The sequence below is a fragment of the Harpia harpyja genome, chromosome 21 (assembly GCF_026419915.1).
Source record: "Harpia harpyja isolate bHarHar1 chromosome 21, bHarHar1 primary haplotype, whole genome shotgun sequence".
In the NCBI taxonomy this organism is placed as follows: domain Eukaryota; kingdom Metazoa; phylum Chordata; class Aves; order Accipitriformes; family Accipitridae; genus Harpia; species Harpia harpyja.
In genome coordinates, this window is record NC_068960.1 from 14248831 (window position 1) to 14261328 (window position 12498).

At 43.1% G+C, this 12498-nt stretch overlaps 1 protein-coding gene across 1 annotated transcript; it reads left to right on the plus strand.

The window, feature by feature from the left end:
* The first annotated feature begins 7692 nt into the window (after positions 1–7692).
* LOC128134875 (uncharacterized) lies at positions 7693–9780 on the plus strand. The gene is made up of 2 exons (XM_052773103.1): positions 7693–8255; positions 9155–9780. The coding sequence occupies exons 1-2, from the start codon at positions 7946–7948 to the stop codon at positions 9721–9723; spliced, it is 879 nt and encodes a 292-aa protein (XP_052629063.1). The 5' UTR covers positions 7693–7945; the 3' UTR covers positions 9724–9780.
* Positions 9781–12498: the final 2718 nt, after the last annotated feature.

Sequence of the window (12498 nt, forward strand, 5' to 3'; positions counted from 1 at the left end):
CATTATATGTCTACCAGACAGAAGCACATTCTGTGCTTTCATTAGGTCAGTAAAACCAAAAAATAAAACAAAAAACAAACTGAAGGCTATCAGCAAGAAAAAATGTATCAGCCCTCATAATTTCAGTCATACTGTACTGGGGCTGTTGAAAGGAGATATACTGAACTAGTTTTCACTTCATCTTGTTTACTGGTATGCTGGTACGCAAAGTACTTGAGACAAATTCCTTAAGCCATCAAGCAGCACAGAGAAATGTCAGGCAACACAGCGAATAAAAGGACTGTTGGTCTAGATGATAAATCAGTGAAGAATTTTGCTCTGCTCTCCAAGCATGTATGGCACCTCAATGTTGGCCACCAGGTTGAAAATTCCTAAATAACTGCTTGAAGTTGAAAAGTGTATGAGAGGAATAACTGAAAAATAATTAAAAAGGGCAACTGCAGCTGTCAGCTTTTGTGTTTCCACATTTCCTGACCATCCATTTCTCCTTCCCAGGGGAAGCTAAGAATCATACTGTCTCACCAGCAAGAAAACTGAATTACAAAGCACTAACATTAGCAGCGCAGAGCTAAAATCCACAGTGATTTCTTTTTCATTAACTACTTTGTGGTTGTTTATCAGTTACATTCACACTCATTGACTATAGCATTTTTCTCCATGGGCTTATTCAGAACAACAATAATTGGCATCACCCCATCATGACTCCTCACATCCAACACAAGCTGATTTGCACAGAAGTTTTTCTGAGAGAGACATGTATGTAATGTCTCAGGTGATTCTTAGAACAATGTCAACCCAGTGACTATAATTGCAAACACCAAAAATACCTCTCTCTAGTCAGGGGAAAAGGAGCAAAATTAAGGTAAATGAAAAGCCCCCCTTTACTCCCAAGCATCACATGCACAAAATACAAAAGCTACTCTGATTCTTCAGCAGCAGTGATCATTGTCTTAAATCAGTATCTCTACACTAGATTATAGTGAAGAACTGCAGAAAAGTATTTTATATTTCATGCTCTATACCAAATGCTCTCTTAAAATTTTAGCAAAGACTTTCACATTGAGTAATGCTCCAGAAAGTAAGAGAAAGTTCCATCCATCCATTCTGCTCAGCAATACTTTTCATTACTTTTTCAAGCATGTCAGACTAACAAGGCAGTGAAACAGCCTCAGGCATTTCTCAGCCTTAGACCTGTAGTGGATGAAAAAGAGGAAGGTAAAGACTTTAATTTACCTCACATACCAGACAGCTTTACAGAGGCTTAACTGCTTGTTTTAAATGATGAATTGGGCCAATTTCATCCATTGACTGAGTCCCAAGAAGTCTATGCTAGAGATAAACTGGGTCTATTCAAGACAGAGTAATAATTAGATAATACAGCAGTTTGTTACAGGCTGTTCACATCATCACCAGGGGTCATTTAATCTCAATTTAGATTCTCATTAGACCTGCTCCTCTCTGACATGCTGTACTTCTCAGGTCCCTCTCATTGCACCTCCTCTGTATTTGCTTGCACATACCATGGCAGACTTCCTCTTTTGAGCTAGCTGGCCTAGCCAAAAAAAGCTACTGTTCCTGTTGCTTAATACAATCCACCATCTTGTCTATTGGTATTAAGACTATAAGAGTGTCCTGTAATCCCATTGAAGCAAAGTCATACAGATGAGGTCACCTTTATCACCTCCTTCAAGTGGGCAGTATTTCACTTACTCTGTAACAAATCATAACTGTGCAATGGAAACGAGACACTTTTATTAAACTAAGCACTTTAGCATCACCATTGACCTTGATACTATGAAAAGTTTTTGTATTCACATCCACCACATTCATTTCTTCCCTGACCTGTTTTAGAGGCAGGCTGTTAATACAACCTTTGTTCACAGTTTGGGGATTCAGATCAGGCTGTTCTCTAAGGCTGCTATAATTCTCATCCATATACTGAGTACTTGGGGCCTTATTATCTTAAAAAAATGCCTGGATAATTAATGTCTGGATAATGCCCAAGAAGGAAGGTTTCAGTGTTGCTACATGTCTGTCTGTTTTTCCCTGCGACATATGCACCACTAGATCCTGTGGAAGAAGCACGAGACTGCAGCCTTTCAGAGACCACATGGACATGGTCAGCTGGGAATCGCATAGGTGGGACAAACGGCAAGTGAAAGACACATGTGTGGAACTTCCTGCCGGGGTATGGATGGAGAACAGAGCCTGACTGGGTGTCAGAGCTAACGGCAGACACCCTTAGGGACCCAGAAAAGGCTGTGCAAAGTGTTGCAATGCAGGAGGCCACTTCAAGACTGCAAGGCAAGGCAAAAGGAGAGGGCCGACTGTGAAAGTCTCAGTGGGCAAGATGGAAAATAAAAGTCCCATATTTTAACATGATTTCTTTATTTTAAAAGCTGCTTTGCTCTATTTTTTTTTTCTTGATAGGTCTTACAGACCAAAGTTAATGCATCCTGCAAGTCAGGGTGCTGAGACACTAAGGGGGAATTTATCTCAAGCTCTTTCTTCCACATACTTCTTCAGCAGTCAAAAATATTTCTGTTGTGGGTGGATTGGTTACTCCCTGTATTTCCTGCACTGCCTTTGTGTTCTGCCCTCTTTTCCCTTGTCTTCCTGAGCAGTATTTGTCCCTGTCAGGCTTGTCACTTTCAGTGTTTGAGCTCATCAGCATCTGTTCTACCTGCTCAGTACACTCTTATTACCTATACGTCTTCTTCTGCTTGACACACTACATAAATACTTGCTTGACTAAGATTAAGTTACACAAACTTCCTTTTTTACCTTGTGGTTCCTACACCAATTTCCAGTAAATCAAATTATGCTCCTCAGAGTTTTATGCAGTTCTTTGTATGTAGCCATGTCAGAATTCAAACCAGTGCTCCGTAAATCAATATTTCCAGCGTGCACAACTTTCAAGAGAAAACAAATGAGACCAGCAGTTGATTTTTATTTTCAACATTCATTTCTTTTTTGACTGGCACCTTTCTTGTGTATCTGAGGGATGTGGGGCTAAGGCTACTTTTGGGGGTGTGTTTAAATACAATATTTGATCTGGGATGCCCCACAGTGAAACACAGTGGCATTATCACTGGGGATTGCCGTGTGGATGACTTGGAGGCCTTATTACTAACTAAGAAAAGTGACACATAAGAACAGCATTGATCTTTGTGTGTTTCACAGTGATGGAGATCAAGCCCATAAGAAAATGTTAGGAAATCTTATATTCAATACAACAATGACAAGATCATTTTCAGATGTCATTAGGTAGGATTAGAAGTAGAGTGCCTAAACCAGGAGCTTTTCTTTCACATACTTGAGCTAACACTTTGTTCAGAGCACTGGATTAAGTGTCTTGCATAGTTTACAGCTACTGGCTTCCTATGCAAAGAAAAGCCAGATTAAAAAATAGAAATATTTTGTTTTGGCTCTAGACAAGAATTTTCGAAAGGATGAGATGTGACTAATCTCTTTATTGAGTGTTTTGAACTGCCTTTCAAGCAGAAAAATATTTGGAAAATCTTAACTACAAAGCTTATCTGAACCAGCCTCCCGAGATACTTCTTCAGTCCAGTTTTTGTTCATGGTATTGCCAAGCATAAGCATGGATAATCAAAGCTTTCCCACAGTCTGTATTCTCACATAGTGAAAATAGAAATACGTGGGACTTACAGTTCACCCCAGTCCAAAGGAGGAAGCTTAGGTATCATGTGATGAAATACAGAAACACAAAAATACATTAAGAAAGAATGCCAGGGGAGCTTATTCAGCGTGTTTTGAACCTTCCTCATATGCTTTGCTTATAGCTTGTATGAAAGCTAAACCCTCTAAAGACAACAAAATACTACACACATAGTGTAGTAGTATTGGTACTATATAGTGTCTTGGTATGTAGTTTTGGTACCTATAGTCAAAGCAACTGCCTGAGACCTTATGGGGCACACCATAAGTTGCCAATGTTCTTAGCTGATCCAGTAAGGAGTTTACAGGACTTGCTGGCGTATTTTTCCTTTTTTGCACCAAAACACAATCCTATATTGTATGCAGCAGCAGTAACTTATTACACACCATTACACACCATAGTCTTGCCAGATAATCCTAAAGCCCATAATGACTTTGCCAGAACTTTGCCTATGTCCAATGTACATGCCATAGTAACATCAATAGGATTTTTTTCTCTGGGAAACTATTGTGATGTAAACTAACATGGCATAATACTAAAGAAGAAAGTTTTGAGCTGCATTCTGAGGCAGCATTTGATCAGTGACTGCAGATGGCCTACAGTAGTCTTTTTTGTTGTTTTTATGACTCCAGTAGGAAGCTTTGATATAACTGAGTAGGCGAGTTAGTTTCTGACAGTATGATACTGGATTTTGCCTAAAGATTAACATTTTTCAATAGAACTGCAACTTCTTTTAGTGGCATGACCATGAATAGAAGATTATAGGAACTATAGCTCCAGTAAATACATACAAGACAAACTTAAATTTTAGTTTGTTAAATATTTCAGTTGAACAATTGCACAAAGAATTTGCCAGTGCTCCTATACGTATCAGATGCTAGCACTTGCTGATGGTTACCCAGCTTGCAGAAAATCCTCATGTAGTGGGGTCTGTTTCTAATGGGACAAGCAGCTACTGCACAAAGCATTTAACTTTCCAGCACTTTCCCTCTCTGTACATGGTTAAGCATTAGAACCTGAACTTGGTAAAGAAAAGCACATACTTATTTGTGCCGTTCAAAAATACTGCTTTTAATACTCCATAAATACTCATCTCCTTTTCTGTATCAGAAAGCCAGGTAATTATATTTCTTCATTTTTCCACAGCATATTCTAGCAATCTTTATCTAAAAGCAATGACTTTATTAAAACAAGCCTTCTTAGGTGTCCTTGGCAGTGTACTTCCTGAGTGACCTCAATTCCTCAGTGACCACTTCTGTATCACAGTAGATCTAAACCTGAGAGACTAAAACATTTACACTTAACATCATGAAAAAGATTGTAGAGCGTCCAAATGAAAACTGAACACTAACCATGGATTTTATACTATTCATGCAAACAGCACTGTAGAGATACTGTTATTCTACCTACATTTAGAAATGGATGGTGCTGTGTATGTGTAGACAGAAGACGGTCCCCTGGTAAATGGTAAGCAAAATGATAGATGCTACTACAGAATATTTGTTGCTGTAATTTGCTAGAATAAAATTGCTAGAATTTGTTGCAATAAGGTCACAGAATATAATCTAGCCAGGTGGCCTAAAAGGAGATATCCCTCCTACTATAACCTCAACAACTAGTTCTCCATCAAAACAATTTACAACAAGACTTGAAAGAAACCAAAGTTGACTGTGATAATGTGTGCTGGGTACTTCAGGCACGTCCCTCCTCTAATTTCTCTTTTAATTCAATATGACGTGTCTACACTCCATGGGTTTCTTTGGCAGATCAGGTAATACTGAGTAAGAGTCAGGACATTGTGATATATGCCCTGTATTCTCTTGTCAGCGATAACGTGTGACTGGGCAGTGCTCCTTTAAATTCACTGCAGGTTGTGGCTGTTCAAAAAATGGACATGTACAACTGCATGATGAAAAGATTAAATCCGAGAAGTAATGGTCAAACCTCAGATCAACCTGCCAAAAGCTAGTGATTTCAAAAGGCAGCAAATCTTGAAATTGTAATATTGTACATTGCCTTTCAGCTTTTCTCCTTTGAACCACAGGGGAACTAGTCGTAGTAATCTTTTAATAGTTTAAAAGAACAATAAATTTCAGAATCCAATAAGCTTTACTGGAGTGCGGAATGGTAAACTGGTTTTCAATTTAATTCTTCAGTCAAAGAAAAAAAAATGAGAAAAAATGTGGTATTTCCCTGGAAAAGATTGCAAATAACATCAGGTGTGTTGATAGTACTTGTTTCTGTGGCAGTGATTAATTGCATTCATTGGTGCACATTTATGCTGACTGGCTTTTACTTTCCTGCAGTCGTATGGGTAAACATTGTGGGAATCCCTCCCTTCCTCAGTTTACATATAATTTACTTTTAGTAACTCAATCAACTCTTTCACAAATACAAACAGAGCAGGGGAAATAAAATAAACATTGGGGGAAATTGAGGAATTACTCTTGTAAGAAGAGTCTTTTTTAAAAAGAAAGGTTTTGATGAACGTCTTAAAAAGTACACATGCTTACTGAACTTACATGGATAGTTTATGTAGTTTGAAAAGACAAACACTGGACCTATGAGAGGAATTGCTCTTTTAAATCTAGACAGAAGTTAAGTCCAGAGAGAAGGTGGACTTTTTGCTGGTAAAAACTGTGTTTGTAATAGGTTTAATGACATGCTGTTTCCTACTCTGAGTACTAATATTCAGTAAACCATTTAGAATGATTGACCACAAAGTGCCAAATCACTTTCTCTGGCTTTCACTCACTCCTTTCCAGTATTAACACAATTAGTATAGTACTTCCACAGCAACTTTACCTCAAGGATCTCATTTGGACTTAGCTCTCAATCATTAAACGTAACTGGACTGGGGCCTCTAGATGCATTTTACCCATTAAGAGTCCTGGGAAGCCATGCTGGTGATTGCCAGAGCACAAGCCCTCTGAATCCTTCAGCACCCATGTAATCTTGCAAGCAGAAATGGTAGGGTAAAAGTTGTGGGGTACTTGGAAAGTAATGGGCACATAGTGAACAATCCAGACTTGATAGAATTGATCAATTTGTGAGCCAAGGATGTTTTGTAGGCAGCAGGCTTCAAGGACGCTTTGCTTGTGGACACATATTTAGTTAACGGTAGTAAGAGCGTTCCAGATGCCTTTAGAAGGCCTTGAACAGAATAAACAAGAAGACAAAAAAAGAAAGATGCCAATTAGAAGAACACAGGTGCGCATTCCACGATAAAGGGAACTTGGCACAAAGAACCTCAATTCGGCAGCTTATCTTGACCAATTAGACTGAGACAAGTTTCGCATGTTTTAGTTAATACAACCAATTATGCCTTATGTTTATGCGCGTGTACAGTGTTGATATAACCAATCATTAGGTGTAACTAGGCGCGTGGACAGCACATGCTAACCAATCTCTAATTTGCTTATGCGTGAACAGTAACTAGAATGAACATATAAACCGAGCTATCTTGGCAATAAAGTGGCATCTGCTTGATCATATTGATTGTGTGCAGTGTCCGTGACTTCCGCGTCAACAAAAAGTTACTTACACAAGCTCTGCTGTGCTAAGGCTGAAAGACTGCTAATTTTGCTGCATCATACTCTATGGACTGAGAATTAACTGCAACTTTGGAAGCATTTTCTGAATTCTGATATTCTGAGCAGTGGATTGATGTTAGCAGATCTAACCCACACCTAGTCTGTCTATGCAAAGTGAATTACTCCTTCTCCACAAAGATAACTCTAGATGAAAATTTTGAATCTTTTATGCTGAAAATCCTAGTTTGACTTTCAGAGTCTTGAATTCTTTTTAGAGACCTCAGTAAATTGGAAATTACATCTCTGGACAAACTAATCTGTACTACTGGCTTTTTCCTTTCATTACAAACCTTTCCTAATGAATACATGAATATGTTTTGATGAACTCGTACTTTTTTAGTTTCCTGGCTTTGTAGGAATTAATTTTTCCTCAGCATGAGAATGAATGCCTAAATAGATTATGCTGATGTGGAAATTAAACCTCTATGTAGAGTTGATTTGTTCTTGACATAAACTTTTCTATCATCACAGTCTGGTCACACAAGGATAAGGGGTTAGCAGGCTCTAACTTTTGTTTACTGTAAAGTTAGTCTAGACAGATTCAACAAGGACTCCCACATATCTTAGGCAAGGAAGGAGAGGTGATGGGGTGGCTTTCTATGTTAGGGAGTGTTTTGATTGTACAGAGCTACATGATTGTGATGACAAGGTTGAGTGCTTATGGGTAAGGATGAGAGGGAAGGCCAACAAGGCAGATATTGTGCTGGGAGTCTGTTATAGACCACCCAACGCGGGTGAAGAGACAGATGAATCATTCTACAAGCGGCTGGCAGTAGTCTCACAATCGCGTGCCCTTGTTCTCGTGGAGGACTTCAACTTTCCAGACATCTGCTGGAAATACAACACGGCAGAGAGCAAGCAGTCTAGGAGGTTCCTGGAGTGTGTGGAAGATAACTTCCTGACACAGCTGGTAGGTGAGCCTACCAGGGGAGGAGCCTTGCTAGACCTACTGTTTACAAACAGGGAAGGACTGGTGGGAGGTGTGATGGTCGGAGGCCGTCTTGGGCACAGCAACCATGAAATGATAGGATTCTCAATTTTTGGTGAGGCAAGGAAGGTGATCAGCAAAACCACCACCATGGACTTCCAGAGGGCAAACTTTGGCCTGTTCAGGACACTGGCTGAGAGAGTCCCTTGGGACACAGTCCTGAAGGGCAAAGGGGTCCAGGAGGGATGGACATTCTTCAAGAAGGAAATCTTAATGGCTCAGGACCAAGCTATTCCCATGCGCCGCAAGACGAACTGCTGAGGAAGACAACAGGCCTGGCTGAACAGGGAGCTTTTGCTAGGACTCAAGAAAAAAAGGAGAGTTTATAATCTTTGGAAGAAAGGGCAGGCAACTCAGGAAGAGTACAGGGATCTCGTTAGGTCATGCAAAGAGGAAATTAGAAAGGCAAAAGCTCAGCTAGAACTCGATCTGGCCACTACTGTAAGAGACAACAAAAAATGTTTTTACAAATATGTTAACAATAAAAAGAGAGCCAAGGAGAATATCTATTCCTTATTGGATACAGAGGGGAACATTGCCACCAGAGATGAGGAAAAGGCTGAGGTACTTAATGCTTTCTTTGCCTCAGTCTTTAATAGTGAGACCAGTTATCCTCAGGGTACTCTGCCCCCTGAGCTGGAAGGCAAGGACGGAGAGCAGAATATACCCCCCATAATCCAGGAGGAAATAGTTAGTGACCTATTATGCCATCTGGACACTCACAAGTCTATGGGACCAGATAGGATCCATCCAAGAGTACTGAGGGAGCTGGCAGAGGAGCTTGCCAAGCCACTCTCCATCATTTATCAGCAATCTTGGTCAACAGGGGAGGTCGCAGATGACTGGAGGCTTGCCAATGTGACCCCCATTTACAAGAAGGGTTGGAGGGAGGATCCGGGGAACTACGGGCCTGTCAGCCTGATGTCGGTACTGGGGAATATTATGGAACGGTTCATCTTGGTGTGCTCACATGGCATGTGCAGGACAAGCAGGGGATCAGGCCCAGCCAGCATGGGTTCATGAAAGGCAGGTCCTGCTTGACCAACCTCATCTCCTTCTATGACCAGGTGACCCACCTAGTGGATGAGGGGAAGGCTATGGATGTTGTCTACCTGGACTTCAGTAAGGCCTTTGACCCTGTCTCTCACGGCATACTCCTTGAGAAGCTGGCAGCTCATGGCTTAGACAAGTGTACTCTTCGCTGGGTGAAAAACTGGCTGGATGGACAAGCCCAGAGGGTTGTGGTGAATGGAGTTAAATCCAGTTGGTGGCCGGCCACAAGTGGTGTTCCCCAGGGCTCAGTATTGGGGCCAGTTCTCTTTAATATCTTTATCAATGATCTGGACAAGGGGATCGAGTGCACCCTCAGTAAGTTTGCTGATGACACCAAGTTGGGAGGGAGGGTTGATCTGCTTGAGGGTAGGGAGGCTCTACAGAGGGATCTGGACAGGCTGGATTGACGGGCCAAGGCCAATTGTATGAGGTTCAACAAGGCCAAGTGCTGGGTCCTGCACTTCGGTCACGGCAACCCCAGGCAGCGCTACAGGCTTGGGGAAGAGCGGTGGAAAGCTGCCCGGCAGAGAAAGACCTGGGGGTGCTGGTTGACAGCTGGCTGAATATGAGCCAGCAGTGTGCCCAGGTGGCCAAGAAGGCCAACGGCATCCTGGCCTGTATCAGAAATTGTGTGGCCAGCAGGAGCAGGGAAGTGATCGTCCCCCTGTACTCGGCACTGGTGAGGCTGCACCTCGAGTCCTGTGTTCAGTTTTGGGCCCCTCACTACAGGAAAGACATTGAGGTGCTGGAGCGTGTCCAGAGAAGGGCAACCAAGTTGGTGAGGGGCCTGGAGCACAAGTCTTATGAAGAGTGGCTGAGGGAGCTGGAGCTGTTTAGCCTGGAGAAGAGGAGGCTGAGGGGAGACCTTATCGCTCTCTACAACTGCCTGAAAGGAGGTTGTAGTGAGGTGGGTGTTGGTCTCTTCTGTCCGGTGGCTGGAGATAGGACAAGAGGCAATGGCCTCAAGTTGCAGCAGGGGAGGTTTAGATTGGACATTAGGAAAAATTTCTTTACTGAAAGGGTTGTCAGGCATTGGAACAGGCTGCCCAGGGAAGTGGTTGAGTCACCATCCCCAGAGGTATTCAAAAAGCGTGTAGACAAGGCACTTCAGGATGTGGTTTAGAAGGCATGGTTGATGGTTGGACTTGATGATCTTAAAGGTCTTTTCCAACCTAAAGGATTCTATGATTCTATGATTCTATATCTTGATGGCTAAAACAAATTATTTAATAGTGTTTCTAAAAATAAACACGTGTCCGGAACTTTGTGGGCCCCAAGATTAGGACAAGAACTCTCCAGGACACAGATCATCACTGATAAGTATTTCATACAATACTTGATTAACAGCTTGGACCCAACTGGGTTAAATGGTCCTGCAGTTTTACACCCTTTGCTTTCCCTTGATTTTAATTGGGAGATGACAATGGCTGATCATTGTGGTGGCATGGTACTTTAGATGCATGAATGCCTCTGGTTTAGATTTATGAGAGGAGAGCTGATAAAACATGTGCTTAATACATGGCGTTTGTGGGGCTAAGAAAAACTTTCAAGTAACTCTGCAAATATAGTTAGAAAAAACAAACGAGCTTGGGGTCCCAGTTAAGACTCATGTGCCCCAAAGCTCATTCATTTTTTCTTACTGCATCGGTTAGTCTAACAAAACATTTCACCTTGCTTCATAAACCTTGTACGGCTGCTGTCACCTAACCATCACTATTACAACGAGGTAACAGCTGCTTAGTTTGTAGAACTACACAGGCACATTCATATATTACAAATACAACTTGGAGATGTAAGAAAGAGATGGCAAAGGCTCAGAATAATGCTACAGCTGCTTCAGTGTATTCCTGAATGGAAAGACTATTATAATCCCAGCAACATACACCTTTCTGTACTTTTGCAGAGCAAAACATGGTCTGTAGTGCTGATAATCACTGTGTTTAAATAAATGCTGTCAAGGAATATTTTCCTTTCAACTGATCCTACTGCTGAAACCCTACTGGTTCACAATAGCTTGTTGCCATGGATGGGTAATGATGTCACACATTCTGCCCTGTGTCCATGCCAGAAACTAAATGAGAATGATTTTTTTAATGACTAGGATTTACTTAGCAATTCCCTGGAAGACCTGAAGTGAGTTACAAGAAAACAAGATGCCCTGTTGACCCTACCTGCACTGTATCTTTATGCCAGTGAAGCGATGCTGTAAAACTCCATAGTAAATGCTCTGCAGATTTAAAACCAAGGTTGTGTTACGGCAATTTACCTTGTCAGCCAAGAGATTTCATTGGGCTGAAGATCAGCAGGAGGCTAGCTAAAGTGTGGCTTAGGGGCTCACACATGACCACGTGCCCTTGGAAACTACATAACTGTTTGTCCTTCCGAAGTTTTTGGAAGAAGGTATACCGTGTGTGTCCTCCCCTCCATCAGCGATACTTTGACAGGAAAACCATCCCCAGCAGGGTACAGACATCACTGTATCAGGCAGCAATTGCCACGTTACTGCTTTCTCTGACACCACCTTTCAAATTAGATCTATCCTTTCGAGGTCAGCATCTGGAAGGCAAAGAACACGAGGAAATCTCTCGTAAATACAGACGACAACAACAGAAAGGCAGTAAAAACACCCACCCTGTTACTGCTCCCCAGAGCCTGGACACCACGAGGACAGTGGTGTTTGGAACAAGGAAGCTTTTGTCCTGAGGCGAGACCGTCCCGAGAGCTTCAAAGCCGCCTAAGCTATCAGGATACCCCCCTGCCCGTATTTTCTGACGCGTCTCCCTTTCTAGGGAGGCAGCCTTGTCTTCAAGGGCTGCCCCATCCGTGCCCGGGGGCGCAGGGCTCAGCGCCCCGCTCCCCACAGCCCCCGTTCCACAGACCTTCGGGGAGAGCGCGAGGCCGGCGGCCGGGGCTGACAGGCAGGGCGGGAAAGCGAACCGAGCGGGGCGGGGGCGGGCCGGGCCAGGAGCAGGGCCCGCTCGCGCGCCGGGGAGCACCGCGGGGCCAGGGCCGGGGCCGGGGCCGGGGCCGCGGCGGGGGCGGGGGCGGGGGCCGGGGCCGGGGCCGGGGCCGGGGCGTTGCGGCGGGACGCGGGGTCCGCGCTCCGCCCGGCGGCAGGCGAGGCGCGAAGGGACACAGCCCCCCCGGCTCCGTGCCGCGCGGCCGGGGCGGGGCTCGAGGCG

Excerpts from the sequence above, each read along its gene's own strand:
- LOC128134875 (XM_052773103.1), top strand. The coding sequence starts at position 7,946 with ATGAGAGGGAAGGCCAACAAGGCAGATATTGTGCTGGGAGTCTGTTAT. Across the intron at positions 8,256-9,154 it reads CAGGGAAGGACTGGTGGGAG|GATCCGGGGAACTACGGGCC; the intron begins GTGTGATGGTCG and ends GGTTGGAGGGAG.